A 20,758-nucleotide genomic window follows, 5' to 3' on the forward strand; every position below is an offset into this window, starting at 1 on the left:
CAAATTACAATACAGGCTTTCACACAAAAGTGGGGTGGCAATGTGGCATTAGAATGGAGGAATCGGATGTACGCTGAGAAAGCAAGGAGGTAAAGCTTCTCTGGGAAAGTGTAACGTTGCTCAAGACTGTCAGATGGACACAGTAGGTGGAGAGCAAGCATTCGCACTAAGGGGTCATTAAGTGAAAACCCCCAGAGATGGGAAGGAGCGTAGGGCATCATGGGAACTGCAAGAGGCCAGCAGGACTCAATCCTAAAGAAGAAGAGGAGATGGATGCTGGTGAGAGAGACAAAGGAAGCAGGGGCCAGGTCACATGGAACCTCATGGACCATGTGTCCCCTAACTGCGGTCCCTGGCTCTTCCCTAGCAAACAAAATGGCATCATTAATAGCTTCTTTTAAACTTTGAGTTTATTGGTCATTGAAACAGAACAGTTGTGTCAAAGCTGGCAGACTTACACACACACACACACACACACACACACACACACTCAAAGGGTATGTAACTTGACATTATCAAGTAGTCTATCTTGTAATCATAGATATAATTCCAGGTCAACCAGAGAGATAGTAAGCTGAAAAATATTTCCATATTAATTTTTCTTTCACAGCAAGGTTTCCTGTGTAGAAACTAATATTGTGAGGGTCTCTGGAAGAGCTTTGGAAATGTTGCCTGCCAGCAGCACGTGAGTTCTCTGGGATTTTCAGGATCTGCCCAGCTGACACACCTGTCTCCTCTCAACGAGCAAGAAGCGCCTTCTCCATGTGCCTTACACTGACCAGGCACAACTGGAACGGATCTAAGTTTGGTTTACCACCAGGGTAAACTGCTGTCTCATTGTATTCTTACCATAAGGCACATTGCAGGGCTCACTATGGCCCCGTGTATTCACAGGCAGTGAAACTAACACGCACCTCCTGTAGTGACTGTGTTCACTGCCTTCTGTCATTGTTAATCCAGTCCTTAGCACTTTACACAAAATACTAGATTCATGGGTTCATGCTATTTCCTAGGAATAAGTTATTGTGTTTGAGCACCTAACTGTCTCCCCCCCCCATCCATTTTACTTTTCTTCTCTGGCCTTACTTTTCAACTACTAATACCCATGTTTTTTAAGCTGCCCTTTTATTGAAAGTAATAAATTAAGACATCCATCGTGAGGTTGAACTTTTGCCTAAGGATCACCCGCAAAAACACTGCATGCTCACTGTGTTGAGTACAGGGCAATTGTTTCGGGAGCAATAACATTTGCTGGTATCCATTATAATTTGTCAGTCTCATGTTGTGCACTTGCGTGCAGCATAACACTTTTTAAGGAAGAGATGTTTTTAAAAAAATGGTGTCCTCTTAAAAAGGCATCCATCAGGCATTTGCTGAGGTTGAATCTGTGGCGGGTGCTAAGACTCTCTCTGGCCATCCTGTGAGTCGACGCTTATGGAGGAACCGTGGCTGCTGGTATCGACATTTTCATAGGATTTTTGGTCTTTGGCGAAGTTGATGAAAACCTGAGTTTTTTTTAAGGGAATGAAAGACATTAGTCCCAGGTAAATAAAAGAGATAAGGCTTCCTCCTTTCTCTCTTGTTCTCCCTTCTTCCCTACTTCCCCCCTCTCTCCTTTTCCATTTCACTCTCTCTTGCTTTCCCTCTTTCCCTACCTCCCTTTCTTCCTCTCTCACAATTAAAGTTAAGAAAACAAGATTCTTCAGGACATCTTCACATGCTTGCATGTGCATCTTCCCTAGAAGTCCATTTATCCAGCCAACTTCAACTAGACTTTAAAACTAATGCTCGTTTCTGTGACTATGACTACATTTTTGCCATAGTCTAAATTTAAATCTCTAGTTAAGGATCTATAGCCATGCATCTGTAATCCACATGATCCCCACTGATACCTTCATCGCATACAATAAGGTATGTTGCCCTATCAAATGTTTAACTAGATATATCAAGAGAGAATTCACTAGTTTCAGCAGGTAATACACAGAATAAAATTTGTGCAGAAAACTCCTGTTATGTTAAGTTTGCAAATTATCTAGGAGGAGGACCCATTTATGTGATTAAAATCATTAAACGTATTAATTGTAGGTTTATCTCAATGTCACTGAGGATCTAGCTTTCCTATTCATGATGCTCAATGTTGGTCAAATAAGTCTATGAATAACTCTTCAGTGTTGGCAAAGCCATAATTGACTTAAGTTCCTATAAAATATTAATCCATAAAATGCAGGACAATCCACTGTCTTACTCTCCAGCTTACTTTAAAGTCAAGCATAAGGTTTGTTTCTTGTATGTCACATTGGCTGAGCTGTATAACACTCAGTGGAGAGACGACGGATGACTTAGGGAGTGGCCTTCCACTGTGGTGTGGAAAGGTAATTAAGATGTGCAAGGAAGAGAAAGAAATTCTCCGTTTGCTGTCTTAAGTGTGTGAATTTAATGAATGTAAGTGAGGGTCTGTACACTCTCGGTCTCTCGTCCCACACACCCTAATTCAGGAGACCGAGTAATGAAAACCTTCGTTATGAAACCCACCCAGAAGAAAGTAGGGGAAGCATTAACAGCTAATTATTTCGTAGGTGACAAGAACGGTCTCCTGCTTCCATGCACATGTAAACATTTATGGAAGTAGATGTCATTTACACTGGAAAAAAATAACTTCATTTCTCCACTAAAAATAGCCACGAATGCCTTTCATATCTGTTTTTTAATATCTCCAATGCAGTTAGAAATAAATTAGGCTCTTTGCTAAAGTTTTCAGGTGCAAGATTAGACACTGACTTAATTAAAAGTAAATTAAATGTCATTAAAAAGAAATAAGCAGGATGCATAATAACTACTGTGTGGCACTTGCCATGGATTATGGCATGCATTTTACCTCTTCCAGAGTGGTCTGGCTCACGAGGAAATTTGTGATATTTAAAGCAGTCTTGTTGGTTTCCAGAAGGTCAAAAATGTTAGCTACTCCTCCTGCTGTGACCGGCACATGGTATTCTAGCATGCTAAGATGCTGATCCTGCAGGAACCAAAGGGAAAGACCTGTTTGACAATGGCAAGGTAACATCGACTTGATCAGACTTCACTTCATGAAGCGCTGGGGACAATACTGGAAGTTGTTCCTCTGGGAGAAGCAGTGCCACGGTGTAGATGGTGGGCATATTTTGAAACTAACAGCTTATGGAGATGAAATGAGAAGTTTTATGAACATTAGAGGGAAAACAAATCAGAAAGTTAATGAAACTTCCAAAGCATCCTGGGCCCATGAGCATCTTGAAAGTTACAGTCTCATGGTGGGGCTGGGGGGATCCTGTAGGATGCATCTTGGAAACTCATCTTGTGGGTCAGCTTTAACCGATTTGCTGTTCAGCTGATATGAGTTTAGAAATGTTAGGTTTCAGTAGTGCTGAAGTTGTTTAGAAACCTTTTTTTATCTATCGGCATTGCCTACTTTTCTCGAGTCACCTTAAGACCTTAAAAGGCTTTTCCGTTCTTAGGCTTTCACCACTAGGAGGATCATGGACTTCATACTCTCTTGCCATTGCCTTAGAGTGTCTCTAACACCCGCTCTTCTGAATGTTTGGTCTAGTTGTTTTTTTTTTCTCTGGTGTGTATGTGTGTGTGTGTTTGTTTGTTTTTCTTTAAGGCATCTCTCCTTAAGATGGGAACTTAAGGAAAGTTGACCTTTCCTCTCCGTGTGCTCCCTTCACACTACCAACTTGATGCTCCACCCTCCACAGATGAGTTACTGTAGCAGCCTCCTTGGAAGCCTAGGAACCAGATGTGCTGATTCGTTCTGCCACAAAGCAGCTAGAGAAGCTGTATGTTAGTTTGAACAGATGTTGTCTCGTTGAGGAATCTACTTCTGCGGTGTTTGTAGCGCTATCAAGTTGGTGCATCTCAGCCTTATTTTCAAGACTTTCTCTTTCTCCCCTCCATAAACGTTTACTCTCATTGACCCTGTCCCTGTAATCTGGTTGTCTTGCACGTTTAATTCTGATCGGCCCAGGTATTTTTCCATCTGAGGAGATGTAGACACTATTGCAGAAGTATAAAAGTGCTCACTCTCTCGGGGAGAAAGTGTCTTTATCATCAGCTCGTTGACTTTGGGGAGCTTTTGTCCCAGGAAGCGCACACCAGGAAAAATGGAATTTAGACTCAGTAAATGAACATTACAAGCAAGTGGTGCGGGAGAATTGTCTGTATTCCGTCAATCATATTTTAATAAAACGGTTAATATAAGTTATAAGAGTTAATAAGAAGCCTGACCTAATGGGCCAATCAGTTTATAACCTTATGGAATCCTGTGTGTGATTTTCTCTTTGGGACATGCCGACTGTGGGGTATCAGGCAGGACAGATACCCCAACAAGCCGGCCCTCATACTACAACCAAGCAACTGACTCCTTGTGTGAGACGCACACCATTTGTAGAAGAAAGATGGGCTTTGACAAAAAACTTGAAAGCTAATATTCTTAGAGAAATTATCTGAGACTGGGGGAGGCTGAGGCAAAATATTTTATGAAGATAAAACAATTGTTTTTAAAATGTGTTCCTTTGCTATCTAATATCCTCTCACGTTATATTATGCCCTATAGTTTGTGAAGACACTGGACATTTTCCACGCCCGATGTGTAAAGTAGGTGTTTATTCTTGCTTACAAATAAGAGAAACGAAGTTCAGAGACCTTACATGTCTCCTTCGATATCTCCTCCACACGGTCAGGCTCAACTCTCAGCTTTCCAATTTCCCTTCATTATTCTACTTTGATTTCTTTTTACCATCAATTATTTGTCATCCTCAATTTGTACAAATGACCTGTCTGTCAAAGATGTTACTCTGATGATTTTTCTGCCAAGTACATTAAATAGGTGCTACGTGAGATGCAAATGTGCACATCCTTGTGTGTCCATCTGGTCAGTTTTACTGGGTAAGCAAGAAGAAACCAGCTCTAAGACACTTCAATCATTTTGGGAGCTGAGGATTGCTCAGACCTTTGTGGGCTTATTTTTCAAAGAAGAGGAACAAAGCCGATAAAAAATCTCCCAGCTGCAGAATTCTGAGTCCACTAATTTTTTTTTCTGTAAGTAATGACGTTGGTCATATAATGCCTGTCAATCCTTGGCTCCCTAACATGTGGATGTAATTATTAAGCTGGCAATGTATACAACTTGAAAACAAATTTAGTAGATCATAAAGATCTTATAAGGAAGAAATTAATATGCAGGTGTAAAATAACTATACTAATTTAAAATACCTACAACGTTATATATTCTGGAGGTTTTATTCATTTGTATAAAGTTCACATCTTGAATTAATGGGTTAGGATGAATAACAACACTGCTATCCACTAGGATATAGCAAACACCCACTTTGTTATTACTAGAAAAACTAGTCAAGGTCAATAGGTGGAGACATCACTTACTTTTAAGTATGTTTTTGGAAAGTGCAGCTGCATAAACCTTGTGAGGTTTTCCATGCTCACTTTATTATTTTTCAAGTGAACCTTGACAGTAAATCCACGTCCAAACCTAAAAGTGCAAAAATACAGTGTGAATTACATTTTGCCAAAATAGCTCCCCTGGAATTCTAGATAATGAAATATGTCCCAGGCTGACCGTTATAGCCCCCTTTCATATATAAAGACTCATTTTGCTATAAAAGTTGAGCGCATGCTGCAAACTGGACAGTTCAAGGCCATGTTTTATTTTTTTGTTTGTTTTTAATTTCTACCTCGAACTGCTCCAGAATCTTGGAGCAAAAGCAACACTGGAATAAAAACACACAATCTTGGTTTCCTTTGACATTCGTCAAGTGACAATGATAATGTCAACTTTTAGAGTTAAATTTTTCTAAGTTAGATCAAGGTCTTAAGAGGCAGGACATTGGAGATTTGATGTCAGTCATGTAGGTTAAAGACACTGAGATTCCAACACTAAGCATGCAGTCAATCAATATGCTGGTGTTAACTATGCTAAGAGCAGAGTTCATACACAAGTTATGACACCTTACAAGCAACTCAATATCTCTGTCATCATTTTATCTTTATCTCAGATAATACTAGTTTGATAAGACAATTAAGTTTCTGTATGGAAATATATAAAGTATCATGCTGTAGTTTAGAGACTCACACACACACATACATATATACATACACTTGGGAATATAAATTAATAATTTAATTTTAATGTGATGCTAATATGATATTTATGCATCTTTCCCCAGTGTATGCTTGATTCAAAGGTTTTCAATGTGGTGAAAATGTTAAACATCTTACAGAAAGCTTGAGCAAATGGCAAACAAACATGGTAGATTAAAAAATCTATGCCTTCATGTACTTGTCGAGTCTAATTTGTTATTGAGCATACTCATGAAACTACTCCCTGGCAGTATTTTGGTTGTAAATGATTTATTATTATGACTATGAGGAGCTTGAAACTTTCTAAGACTTGAAGATTTTAACTAAAAATACAATAAATCTTTAATAAAATAATTTAAATTTCAGGTGAGTTAATGACTACTTCCAATGAGGAGAGTCTTCTCAGGTTTTCTATCCATTGCACAGCGACGACTGGGACCCAACAGCAGGCTAACTGTAACTGGGACAGTTCCCTACACTATGTGCAAATGGCATATTTGTTGGTTACCTGCTCTTTATATGCTGCAAAGATCCAATGCACTGGAACCTTCCATTCACCATAATGGCCAGCCGGGTGCAAAGGGCTTCACATTCTTCCATGCTAAAAGAGAAGGTAGATGACTACTAACATCCAGGACACAGAAATGGGGCTAAAGTCGTAAGCATACGTGTAACTAGTTTAATGTGGTACTGTAGCCATCTCCCTTGAGAAGGTAAAGCTGTCGAAGGATAGACTCACAATCAAAATGATAAGGACTCTCTCTTGAGAAAGAACAAAAAAAAAGTCAAATATAAAGTAAGCACATTCAGACAGGGTTTATTGATGTCCTCTTACCCTCGAGGTCATCCCTCCAGTCTAGACCACGTCTACTCCAACCCAGTAGTCCTTCCCAGCTCACCCAGGCTCTAACTCAAGACCTACATGTTTCCAAAACAGCCCAGAGCATCTTCCTTGCTATCTCATACTCCAGTTGGTCTTGTTTTGGGGTTTGTAACTAGTTAACCTGTACCCAATGACAAGCTCTCTTGTTTCATGGGCGCTGGCACCTCGAGGGAGTCCCAGTTATCACCCTGTTCATGCAGAAGTCCATGGAAATACAATGATTAGCTTCAGGGTGACAGAGTCAATGCCAGCATACAAACAACTCTCAGAATAAACACATCTAATTATTTTCCGCTGTGCGATCATTTTAATGAAAGGTGAACTTAATCCAAATCATAACAATAGACCAATGTCGTCAAAGGGGCATAGATAAAATGTTTCAGCGTCTTCGTACTTAGAGGCTGTGAGGGCTATGCTGTGGAAGAGAGCACTGTGGGTGGGTTCTATGGGGCTGATGAGGTGAGGACCTGCAAGAAGTTTGTGGTGACTACTTCAAGAAGAAAACATATGTAAAGAAATGAATGGAGACAGAACATCCGGTGTGGGGATGAAGAGCCAAGAGTCACTTAGTCTGGCTAATAAGGGGGAGTATTGTGTGAGGAGGAGACAAAGGAGTGTGAAACCTTTTGAAAGGCAGTAGAGAACAATAACCAAGGGTAAGCAGGTCTTAAGTCACGAGAGCTTAAAATGTCTGCTGAGACCCCGTGTCCTGTCCTATCACAGTATCCTCACTGTAAAACCCAGTCTTGACTCCAAATGGGCTATTGCATGAGAGGGCTCAATTGATAAAGGCACTTGTTTCCAACCTGACTACTTGAGTCTGGTCTGTGGGGCCCACATGTAGAAGAAGTACACTGTCTTTCTCAAGCTGTCCTCTGACCTCTACAAGCAAACAGTCTCTCTCTGTCTCTGTCTCTCTGTCTCTGTCTCTCTCTCTGTCTCTCTCTGTCTCTCTCTCTCTCTCTCTCTCTCGCTCTCTCTCTCTCTCACACACACACACAAATTAAAAGGAAAATACTCTGAGCACTAATAAGTACTCATGTTCTATATGTGTCACATCAGAATCTCTTGGGCCCTGACTCAGTTTACCTGTGAGATGTGAGGATGACAGAGCACTTGTTCTGCACCTCTTCTGAAATGATTCTCCAGAGGTGTCGTTTTGACTTGGGATCCATCCCAGAGCTCGGCTCATCCTTAATAGAGAGTTACCAGAAAAAAAATGTATCAAATACTGCTTGATGGGGCTCTCTATAAGAATCACCACTTCTCAACTCCCTGGGAGCAGAGATCACTTTTCGAGGTCCTGTGACTAACTTGTTTTATATATGTATATGTTTTATACATAATAAGCTTTTTTACTGCTGCTGTCAAAATCTCAAAATTAAGTATTTAAAATTGTCAGTCTGCTTAAAGAAGTGTTTCGGTGAAGCTGACATCCTGTTACTTTACATCCGCCTCTTTGCTTTCCTTGGAAAAAAAAATCTACTTCAATTACCAGAGGAGCAGAGTTTTTACATTTAATTCTACATTCTCACATATGTATTTGAAGCTCCATCAATGAGATTGCCACCGTCCCCCTGCAAGTGGGATTGTGGCTCCCAGCGATAATGTGTCATGTGAAGCAGAAGACAACACAACCTGACGTCTCAGTGAATAGGCTCCGCATGTATTTTTAGTCTTTTATTATTAATTGAAATTTAAGACTCTTTGGGAAAATAAAAACGAGATTTGAAGTCGCCAAGGTGGAAAAATCCACAACAGTCTTCAAAGTCAATGAGACTTCTATAGATTCAGACAGAAGATTCTTTTTAAAATGAAACAACAGCTAATGTAAATAAGCAGTAATGCATCCCAACAGGTGGATAAATGAAAAAAACTATAGGTCACAATTAAATAAAAGTTTTCAAAACGTATGTGCGATGGAATGAATTAAATCACCAGAAGTTCATCATGCGTAGCAGGATGCTAAATCTAAATAAAGTGGTGAGAGCTACTTTGAGGAGATGACAAAGGAGGTACTGTCACTGCTTCTATTTTATGGAGAAAATGTAATGAATATGCAGTGTGTTCATACGGCAGGGCCTTCCTCTCGTAGTCTGTATTTCCTCAGCTCATTATTACATGCATTTACATGGTACTTTTTCATGCAAACGGCTCTTCATCCATTATCTCACAAGGGTGCCCCAGGATTGCTTTGTTCAGCTTAAGGGATGCTTACACAATAGACTTCCATTATAAACATTGACTGGCAGCGATGTAATGCATTATAAGCTTCCGGTATTCTGGAAATATGGTCTGTCTAGGCAGCTTAAATGATTGGATCCACTGTGTGACTTAATCCCTGGAATAATGTGCTGATTTATAGCTGGGTTTTACTGCATGCAGTTAAAGTTCTTTTTAAATTCAGAGGTCCTTGAATGAAGGCAATCTTCCAAAAATAAGGACATGTTTATTTCTCTGGAATAAAGGCCCTTTTGCTTTGGTGGGCCTCGGGAGCAGAATAGTATATCACTAGTGTGGGCAATTTGCATTTCAGGTGAGCAATTAAATTTTGCAGCTCTTAACCAAATATAAATGTGGAATGTATTTTTGATCCTCTACCAAATGCACATGAAGCAACACAGTGTATTTTCCATAACTTCACATTTTTAAGCTACAAAAGAATATAATTGCAGCAGAACTCTTTGTTCTAAAATGCACCTTCCTTCCACAGTAAAAAAAAAAAAATGGGCACTGCTAGTTCACTTGATCAGGACCTAACAGAAAGATGACTTCATCAAAAAGTGGGAATTAAATTTGAACCTGTTCTATAACGTATTTGAAACCCCTGACTTTTTTTGTAGCTATTTCCCAGTCCCATGCTGAGTGTTTTCTCTGGAGTCTCCTGAGTCATTGCTTCACACACAACTGTTTCCCTGAGGACACAGTCACGATCATAAATTATTCGCTAATACAAATTCTCGTTATGTTGTAGTTTCGTGCTTTGACAGTGACTGGCACACAGTGAGACTTCACTAGATGCTGGTGCTGCTGGTGGTGGAACAAGAATTCAACACAAGTCTGGATATCTTGCTCCGGATCCTTTGCAGTTTTATTCCGTTGTGTCTCTTACCAGCAGGAGGATGGACGGCTTCCCTATTAAGGCCAGGGCAGTGGACAGTTTTCTTTTTGTGCCATAACTGCACATGGAGGTAGATCTGTCCTTGTAGGGCATCAAGTGAAGTCTCCTAAGGAGTTTATGAACCGTCTGTGGATAAGAAGAGGAGGAATTAGGCAACCCACCCATGAGTCAAGCCCTTAAGGCGCCAAAACATGCCTGTGAATAGAAATGTTTCTCGTGGAGAATATAGGCCTGGAAGAAATGAAAATATTTAAATTCAACACAGATTTAATTTTCATCTTTAAAAGATTGATTATAAATCCACACTTCATCAAAAGGAGAAAAACAATTTCCTGGAGGTGCGTTTTCAAATGTTTGTATGTGCTTACAATTACAGACTACCTTATGCTGGTACCCCAGGATTCTCCTACAAGGCTTAAAAGCCAGAGACCTAAGGCAGAGGAGTTCAAAGGCCAGTTTCCCATTGATTGCCATCCCACTTCATCCTTAGTTTTACTGAGCTGTGAGCTGTCAGAAAGACTTCCAGTCTATTTAAAACTGACCTGCTATCAAAACTGCCATGCATTAGGAACCCTGGATTCTTGCAGTTATTTCTGCAATAAAGCAACCCTAGCAATGATGAAATCCTAGTTGGATATTCCCATCAATTCTCCAGCATTTGAAGAACAAAGGAATGTCCCCCAAGAGTTTAGTCAGTCCATTATAAATAATAAATTGTTGCAGTGGCATACAGAGTTACAGGATAAAAGTCAAAGCAGATATTGTAACTTAGTGGTAGGGTATATACTTAGCATGTGTGAAGCCTTGAGTTCAATTCCATGCAGTGATAAGTAAAAAAATACAGAATAAAAAAGTAGTAGAAATGGAAGCCCTTCTATTTCACTTGGACATTTTGCAGAGAATTGTGTAAACCAACATTTATTTGAACAGTTAAACAATTACTAACATCACCAATCAAGGTTCAACTTGGAGTCAAACACAGTGTGAATATCTACTTACTAAGAGAGCTGAACAAACTAAGGCCAAGACGCTTCTAAAGCTGAGCGTTTAGGCAAGTTTGGATATAGAACATACAATCAAGCCTAGTTGGGTCACTGGTTAGAGGGGCATTATTATGGTTTCCTACAGGGCACATTGCTTTTTTCCAGGCATATCGTGAGAGAAGGGGCAGAGACAGCAGTGGTCTTCAGAGTAAGCTGCTTTCCGCATGTGTACTCACTTCTTTGATGTCTTTCTCTGGAATTCCATGCACCCTAGCGTAGAAATACAAGTGTTCTTCCACAGTTACCAGGTCATCCAAGGCATCCTCCTGAGGGCAGTAGCCAACCAATGAGCTGTGAGAGTCCACGTGGCCCAGGGATCTAAATGGAAAGATCAGAACACTTGAGTTTCTAACAGTAGGTCACTAAGTACTGGGTTAGTCACTTTGTCTTGGTTAATATAGAGAGAATTTTGATAAAAGAGGGAAAACTCTTACTACCAGAGTCATAGTTAAGGTTTAAAATAAACTTCAGGCACTTTAGTGATTCCCCTCCTTAGGTCACAAAGATTTCATAATGCAACCATGAAATTACATAAAAGCTTGTTAAAACTGTGCTGTGTTCGGTAAGTATAAGTATCCATTTGTACCCGCTCTTGTTCCTGATCAGGATGTTCCCACTGGAAGGAATTACGTCTCCAGTCAGCATCTTAAATATAGTGGTTTTCCCTGCTCCGTTCACACCAAGGAGGCCAAAGCACTGAGATGGGGAGAGAAAGAAAACAGATGTGAGCTATAGAGACATGCTGCTATTGTAACTTCTTCCTCCTCCCTGGGCGAGACTTCTTCCCAGGAAGAATATATCACTAGAATTGTATCTGGATAATATACTGCTCCACTGGCATTTGGTAAGAGTTTCTCTTCTAAAAAAAAAATGGGGGGTATTATGTGTTCTCTTTCCTCTAAGCACCTGAACATCTGTATATAGAGAGGATCTGCTTTATGTATGCTGTAGTACCCCTTTATGTGACATAATAAACTACCCCTCAAGTAAGATGTGCTAACTCAAAGAAGTAATTACAGTTATAGATTTCACATACTTTACACAAAATCACAACAATGCTGAAAACGCCACTGATGAAATAATTTATGTCATTGAATGAATTTGATACATGCACTCTCCAGCTCTGCTCGGCAAACTAAAGGGAGGCAGCCATATTCTTTTCCTTCTTTCAGAGTTACCTCAGTTTTGTGTCTGTGGAAGACTTAAGAATAGAAGTGAATGCATGCTAAGATGTCCCTCTGAAGCCAGCTGTCTTTCTGAAAGACTCTGAATGAGAAATCTCAGAGAGCATCTTCAAGGATGATAGTCCTGCCAATGGTACACCCCAGAAATAGAAACAGTGGAAACAGGCATTTAGGACTTGCTGTATTCTGGGGGGGGGGGGGTGAATCTTCCCTGACAACAAAACCGAAGATTTATACAGCGCGCGCTCGCGCGCACACACACACACACACACACACACACACACACACACACACACACACACGCAGATACTCGGGACTTGAGTTTTCTATTACTAGAAGACTAAAACCACGGTGCCTACCTCTCCAGCAGGTATGCCAAGACTAATGTTGTTAACAGCTATTATCTTTTTGTGGATAAGTTGGTAGGTCTTTGTGAGACGATGGAGTTGGACCAGGTCAAACTCAGCGGCACCACTTTCAACTCTCAATCTCTCAGCCCGGACGTCTTCATCTTCATCTACTGTCTCCATGATCAGTGAAGACACAAATTTTCTGAAGAAGAGCCTAAACACCAAACCCAGTGATTTTATGCAATAGGTTCTGAAATGATGTCACTCACTCTGGGAATTTTAATGCTCCCACCTCTCTTGGAGCATGCTGCCTAGTGTAAGGCTGTTCTTACATTTGTTACGTTATCCTGTTTAAGTGACTTAAGTGGCAACAGTAGTGTTCTTTCCACATTCTATACAATGCATGTAAATAGTGTTTACTTTCCATGTATAAGATGTTGACAGATCCACTGTTGAAATCCAAACTACTAATTTCAGTAACAATGAGATGGATGTCTGAAAGTCAGCTTCTAACAAGGAGTTCAGAATCTTTATTAGAACTCAATAGCCCAAGATCATCCATCACCTTATCACTATGACAACTGTCTACTGCTCCCTTCTCTCCATCCCTCCCTTCTTCTTTCTCTTGCTTCTTTTCTTTCTCCATCTCACCTGCCTCCTTCTGTTTACTGTGATAAGTCTAAAGTGAGATATATACTCAACAATATTCTCTTTTCTCTCCTTATTTTTTCAAGGGGAGGTACTGCTGCCAATCGGCAGGTCTCTCCTCTTAAGATCATCTATAATTCAAGTGTTACTTATTCTGTATTCTGTTTACAGCTAATGTCTCAACTAAAATCTAATCTAAAGCCCACTCATGCAATCAGTCTCCAAACATTAAAACTGCCTTGGAACCCTCAGTCATGGACCATTTTTCTGCCTGTTTCTATCTCTATGATAAGCTTCAGTCTTATCAGTAACCTTAACTACTCCTGTGTCTCTGACTCTTGCATTCCAATCTGCACCGCTTCGACAAAATTACACCTGCTAATCCATTATGCGATCACAGTGCTCTCTGGTCACTAACTACTAGTAGATTGCCATTAATTTCTCAGATAAAGTCCAAACTAGATCTCCCTACTAAACAATCAAGAGATCCCATAACCTTCCAACTGTACAATAAACCTAAATGACCTACTATTTCATTACATTTATTCTATCTTCTAATCAAATTGTATTTTTCCTTAAGTAGTCTACAATATTTCGACTCTTTTGTCTTCTTTTCCTTTATTATTACTTAATTAAAACTTTACTTTTAATTCGTAATGCAGGTATATATTAAAGTCCAAATGGTACTAGAAAATAAGAATGTGAAAAGCAATCAGTATACAAACAATACTGACAATAAAAATAATCTACTATAAGAAGATAAACTTGTTTTTCACTCACATGGTAATATATCATACTCATTTCTTAACGTTTCATTTTTGTTTAATAAATATTTGAACAAATATTACATAGATAATTGGATCATTCCTTCTCTGTGTGCATGTTTTAATGTGTGTGTATTTGATTATATATGTGCAAGTATACTTGACCATGCACACTCATGCAGAAAAGGATGTTGGGTGTCCTGCTCTATCATCGCTCTACACCTTATCCTTTGAGGCAGAGTCTCTCACTGAAGCCAAGGATTGAAGCTTTGGTTAGACTGGATGGCCAGCAAGTCCTAGGGATCTGTCTGTCTCACCCTGTGTCCAACAATGGTGGGGTTATATTTGCTGGGATATGTTCAGCTTTTCATGCAAGTGCTAGGCATCTGAATTCAGGTCCTTAAGCTTTCATAGCAACCATTCTTCTTCACCTCCCCAGCTCCTGGATCATTCTTTCTAATGGCTCAATAGTGTTACACTTAGGAATATATGTATATAAATTAAGCAATCCCCAAATAAGGGAACGCTGGTTGTTTCCACTCTGTTGTTATTAGAAATGGTTAATATGGTAAATAACTTTGCATGTGTAAGTCTGGTATGTGGTATTATCTGTTGGAACACTTCCCAGGAAGGCAGGACTGGATCAGAACGAATAGACTCATCTGTGTCCCTTGTCCTTTGGTGTTCTCATCCCTTCATCCCAGTCATTATTTTTGAGACTTGCTGTCCGTGCTACACACTCAAACCTGTTTCACTTCTGACCTTCAAGGTTTTCTATTTCATTTTCTTTACTTGGCCTTTTTGTTTATATTCATATTCTCTCTTCATCACTGTCTTTTTAAAGTTACAGCTGTGCTTACTTAATTTTGTCTTTTATTCTGCATAAGCACTTTCTTGATGTGGGATTCCCCTCAGTATACTGTGAATACCATTGGTTCATAAAGAATCTGTTCCGGCCAGTGGCTTAGCAGAACAGAGCTAGGTGGGGAAAACTAAACTGAATGCTGGGAGAAAGAAGGTGAAGTGAGAGAGAAGCTATGAGGTTACCAATGAAGACAGACATGCTGAAACTTTGCCAGTAAGCCACAGGCACGTGGTGATACATAGATTAATGGAGATGGGCCAGTTTAGGATATAAGAGTTAGCCAGAAATACTCTTACGCTATTGGCCAAAGAGTATTGCAAATTATATGGTTTCTGTGTAATTATTTCAGTCCTGGGCAGCCAGGAACAAATAAGTGGGCCTCCCTACTACACTTACAGACCCAAAGAAAGGCTGTTTACTAGGACAGCTATTTACTACAGTTAAAAGAATGATAATCATGATACCATGTGTTAAAAGGTTTTAATGTAGACTTTCTCATGTTACTAGGGGAAACACCATGATTACTGCTCATCCCTGAATATTCTGACTCGCATATCACGGAGGGCAAACACTGTTTACGTGTGGTTTTACCTGAGCTTCTTTATCAGCCACTCATTGATCAGTAGGCGCAGCAGGAAAAACATGGTGCCCTGAGAAACCAAAGCCACGAACATTGCGCCTAGTTTATCCATTTCGAAGGTTTCACTTGGATATTCCACACCGTACGCCTTTAAGAAATCCAGGACTGCCTGCTGCTGCGAGAGTTCAATCAAACCGTAGCCAAAACAGAACTGAGGGAATATCAGGAATATTCGCTTGAGGGTTTCAGAAATAAGTTCTAGAGTCTGAAAGAAGAGAAATAGCAAAATTTAGTTTTAGGATTCCAACAACTTGACAAAAATTTAAAACCAGATGAAAACATATGGGGAAGTCTGTGCAGATTGGCGATTATTTCTCAGGCAAGACAGAATTGCATATTCCATTTGCTATACAAATTGCAAAATTTGTCATCAAAATACAAGTAAAAAAATGTTTTCCTTGAAGTGGCTGAAGGTATCAGACCTAATCCTGGAGGCAAAATCATTTGCCTTAGATTAGAGGGAGGTAAACCCGGCAGGAATGGTGGGATCCAGAACAACATCAGTGTGTTCTTGAGTGAGAGGGCTCAGGAAAACTTTCAGCCTTAGCGAATCTGAACCTGAGGAGAGGCTGACAAGGTGAACTGAGGTGGAAAGAGAGACAACAGATATCGAAGAGGCGCAAATGGCTCGTTTTCACATTATTCACACTTGAGACCAACTACTTCCACCTCGTGATTTTCCTTCCTCCCCCTGGAGTGTCCTTGTCTGTTCCTCACCTCTCTTCATTTCCTCTCTATTCTGTTCCGTCCAATTGCCTGGCACTGTTAGTGCTTCCCTTTCACTAATCATAATTGTTAGCTCTGAATGGAGAGTGATGCTTACAATGAAGTAGATTCCAATACATGATTGAAAGGGAATGAATTGGGTTTTTTTCTCTATGAGTGTTCAAATGAAACCTAACTTACAATCGTATAACTAAGCCATTCTTATCACCACTGCGCCTTAGAAATTTGTTAGTGAGTGAAATGCTTAACTGACCAATTGGTGCCATACCATCTATCGGTTTCATATCTATCTAGGCTTACTCAAGGCCTAGAAAAAGTCAGTATTATTAACACTCAGTAAATACAATAAAAAACATTAGCCTAGGTAGAGCTTAATTGTTTAAGATATACTTTCTTCTTTTCTAAATTTAATAAAATCAAATGATATCCTTTTCTATTTAAATAGAGAATAAAGAAAATCTTTCCACATGGAATGTACTAAGGCCTCTGGTTCATTTGCTGAAGTTTAACTGACAAATGGAGGACCTTACCGGATCATTAGGCTTCTCTTTGGAAAGAAAGTACACCACCGACAAGGAAACAATGGAATTGATGCCAAAAAACAGGTTGACACAGACATAAGTGATGAAGGCCATTCCTGTTTCATGGAAGAGACCAGCCAGCAAATACATCCAAGAAAACGTTGCATAGCTGTAGGATAATAATACTAAAAGTTAGAATTATGCCTCAGTTATTCTACTCTATGAAACAATAAAATAAAACTCAGACAGGTTTTCAAAGGAAAGCAACCGTGAGTGATGAGTGGCGAAGCCCTGGAGCTAGGTCTCTATTTCATCCCTCATCTTGACAAAAGATCCTCGAAGATGTTTTTGAAAATGACAGCAAGAAACCTATCTCTAAAAAAAACCCCAGATAGTTTCCCATCATCACAACTATAAATTAATCCTCTGCAGGGGACAGTGCTACCCTGTCTGGGCAAGATTTCTGTTGCTCAGAAATCGGAGTTCGACCTGAATAAATCCTATCATTTAAAAGAGAGGAAAGATAATGGCACCATTGTAGGTTGCTAGGCAGTCAAGATCTGGTTAACAGACAGGTAGCCTAGGCTGAGCACAGACGAGCACAGGTAGTTTCAAATAGAGACAGAAAGGCCCTACAGTTGCCCCAGGTTTTAACTAAAAGATGCTTTTACAGTATAACCAGCTTTTCCACCGAATGTCAGATACATTACACAACCTGTATTACTCTAATACAGAAACAACAGTATGTATGCCTACAGGCATCTCTAAAAGATAAATAAAAATAAACAGAAATAAACTTACACATATTTTATAAAGCCATATATAGTCAATTCTTACACCCATACACATTCATATGTTTCTGGCCATTCTAAAATATCCATTTTACATGTAATTTAGATTCTGTGTGTAAGCTGGTACAATACATGGTACCCAGTGCATGCCCATTAATGGTAACAATGTTAATTTTCAGCAATATGGTACTTACAGACTGTGGACTAGCAAGTGTAAGATATTGCTAGTCATCACTCATGTTAAACGACCCCAAGACAATTGTAAATTTGCTAATGAGACTAAGTTCCTATGTGTCTAGAAGTGCTTACTTCTGTTAATTCTTTTTTCATTGCTTAATCAGCAACTTACCCAAACAGCAAAAGTAGAAGCGATACAGCGCCTAGATTGTTTTCACTGTAGAAAGCAGGCAGCTTGAAAATTGCAATGACACCGATTGAAAATGCTACAGGGACCAAGTAGAAGACCTATGGATATACACAAAACAATGTTTAATATATGGTGAGCATTCGTTTTAAATCAATAAGTCATCTAATTTAAAGCTGTGGTAAGTTGGCCCAGAAAAACTCTGAAGAAATGAATTTCTATTTATCTTCCTGTTGCATGTAGCATTCAGCTTGTTTTACATTTATTTCACTTTAGAATTTGTCTTCTCTGATATGAGGTCAAGGCAGATTCCATCTATATATAGACGTGTACACACACACACACACACACACATACACACACACACACACACACAAGGCTTAGGACTTGGGATCATTCAGTTACAGAGGCTCTGGGTAAGAAGCCAGGTTCCTTGGCATTAGAGCCGGGCCTTAAAGTATTGATTTCATTTTATACTGCTGTTCTCTCACATGGCTGCCTTCTGAGGTTCAGTTATCAAGGTTAGACATCCCATGCAAAACAGCAGGGCAACAGTTCTCCCAAATTCTTGAAATCACAGGTACATGAACAAAAACTTCAGTATTCTGTTGGCAAGTAAAGACATTAAAGGCTGGAGAGTTTACAAGAAGCACTCAGTGTAGGCGCTGGTGCCACAGTCTGAGGGTCGTGGTCAGAGGAACTTTGTGAACTGCAATGAGCATCAGTATTCAGACAACAGGATTCCAGTACCAAGTAGACCGCAATAGGGCACACATTGAAGCTTCCTTAACATTTAAGCTCCCATGAAGTCCACAGCAGTCATTACCATTCTTTTAGACTTGGCTTCCACAACGAGCACATTTCAGAGCTCACTGGATGCATTAACAAAATGGATCTGTGGATAATTACTCTCCAACTCTTCCAGCCAACGATCTCGACAACAACTCAGACGATAGCCGCAACCATGGTTAAATGCATACTCATCTGGGCTCTTGACCAACATGGGTACATTGGGAGTCAAGACTGATCATCCGAACTTGGGGAGCACTTCACACAAAGGAGAGTGCTACCGAAGGAACACATCCTTGTGTTCCTTGTCTCTGGCCGTCTTCTCTAGTGTGCCATTCAGCGGAAGCTACTACTTGGAATTTTTCACTATTAGTTGATTAAATTTTTATAAGCTTGATTGTTTGGTGCAGCAGGGTAATGCTCTTAGGCTTCCATTTTGCCGCAGTAGTGGTTCTCAGACTTCAGTGTGTTTAGAAATCACCTGGGGGATCTTGTTTGAAATGCAATCTTGCCACACTCCATTTCCCAAGATACAGATTTAACAGACCTGGAGAGGGGCCCAGGAATCTGCGTGTTAACACGCACTCTGGGAATCTGATATTTCAGAGATAAGCGGAGGCAAGTTTCTTTTCCCTCCAACCCATCAGATGACTATAAGCTAGACTCAATTGATTTTTCTTAATTTGCTGTCCTTGCAGTAGTAATTTGAATAATTAAAGCAAATAGCACTTGAATGTAAAGCCAGTAGACTCCTATTCAAATTGATCCTATCTCTCTTGCAATGACAGAAGTTACTCACCATGTCATAGATGAAATTTGTCACCCAGTAGCATGTCACACCGATGCCGGAAATGTGTTGCAATTGCTTGGCTTTGGTCTGATGCTCCCTGACAATGTAGGTGACAAAGCTGGCAGTGGTGACAGAGTAGCCCATCAGGATGGACAGCGCCACTAAAATATCGATTAAACTGCTGATTCTATCGTGAGCAATAGGGAGAGGAAAGGACACATAAGTTTTTGGAACTCTTCTCCTTTCAGGAAGATTCATGGCTAAGACTATCAACAAAACAGTACAAGAGCTGGCTGTGACACAAAGAAGGCTTCCTGCAAGGCAGCCAGATACTATCTTTGACACGACTCTGCTGCGACCCTGGGATAAATGTAGTGGTAGTACATCTGAATTGGCTGGGGATGTGTGATAGAAAAGTCTCGGTCTCCAGGGGTTACAGAGTGTATGGAAGGGATATATAGATCTTGAGCAAAGAAACGGTACTTAAACGCTACGCAGGGAAGTCAAAATGATGGAGTATGTGCGCACTTGACTCATCAAAGCCGCGGACTCAGGGAAGCTGCAGTCAACAAGCCCCACTTGGCAGCCCTTCTCCACACCCTCCCAGACGCTTCCTTTTATCCCGGCCAGTGACTTATGTTACCAGAAATTCTAGATTGACATTCATTTGGATACCACTGTGATTTCCAATTATTGCACATTATACAGAAGCTCAGCTTTGCCAATGAGAAAGGAGTCATGCCAAGGCAAGAGATGTGCTTACGTGGCTTGTTCCTGGTCTTGCACCCCTGGATAAGGATGGCTGTACATCATGATCCCTGCAAGAGGAGAAAGTCCTGCTGTCAGAGGGCATTTGGTTAATCAGGAGCTCCAACTTTTACATGGATCATATATAATGCTCTGTTTCTGACAGGATGAGCCAAGGAATTGTACTTGGAGGATTCTCCTTTATAGGAAACTGCTTTGGACCCCTTAATCCCACCAAGTTCCTGTGAATACTGGTGTTCTCTTAATAAGAAAAGAAACACTGTCTAGTTGTGTGTGGAACGTTCTAGAAAAAGACAAGAACAAACATTTCTTACACAACGTGTGACATACTCGGGAGTACATTCAAATCATTGCTTCCTACATTTTGGTAACGCCAATT

General features: G+C 40.1%; 1 protein-coding gene across 1 annotated transcript in view; it reads right to left on the minus strand.

The window, feature by feature from the left end:
* Window positions 1-392: 392 nt before the first annotated feature.
* Window positions 393-20,758, minus strand: part of Abca12 (ATP binding cassette subfamily A member 12) — a 162,279-nt gene continuing 141,913 nt past the window's right edge. The window contains exons 40-53 of the mRNA XM_048459324.3: window positions 20,375-20,429; window positions 19,621-19,798; window positions 18,018-18,133; window positions 16,887-17,046; window positions 15,582-15,835; window positions 12,723-12,927; window positions 11,766-11,875; window positions 11,356-11,497; window positions 10,128-10,262; window positions 8,105-8,208; window positions 6,641-6,733; window positions 5,419-5,524; window positions 2,876-3,013; window positions 393-1,505 (exon numbers count right to left, since the gene is read on the minus strand). Coding sequence (XP_048315281.3) covers window positions 1,398-1,505; window positions 2,876-3,013; window positions 5,419-5,524; window positions 6,641-6,733; window positions 8,105-8,208; window positions 10,128-10,262; window positions 11,356-11,497; window positions 11,766-11,875; window positions 12,723-12,927; window positions 15,582-15,835; window positions 16,887-17,046; window positions 18,018-18,133; window positions 19,621-19,798; window positions 20,375-20,429 — 1,904 coding nt within the window. The 3' untranslated portion in view covers window positions 393-1,397. The remainder of the gene's footprint in view (window positions 1,506-2,875; window positions 3,014-5,418; window positions 5,525-6,640; window positions 6,734-8,104; window positions 8,209-10,127; window positions 10,263-11,355; window positions 11,498-11,765; window positions 11,876-12,722; window positions 12,928-15,581; window positions 15,836-16,886; window positions 17,047-18,017; window positions 18,134-19,620; window positions 19,799-20,374; window positions 20,430-20,758) is intronic.

This window comes from Myodes glareolus, chromosome 1, assembly GCF_982192425.1.
Source record: "Myodes glareolus chromosome 1, mMyoGla1.1, whole genome shotgun sequence".
Classification (NCBI taxonomy): Eukaryota; Metazoa; Chordata; class Mammalia; order Rodentia; family Cricetidae; genus Myodes; species Myodes glareolus.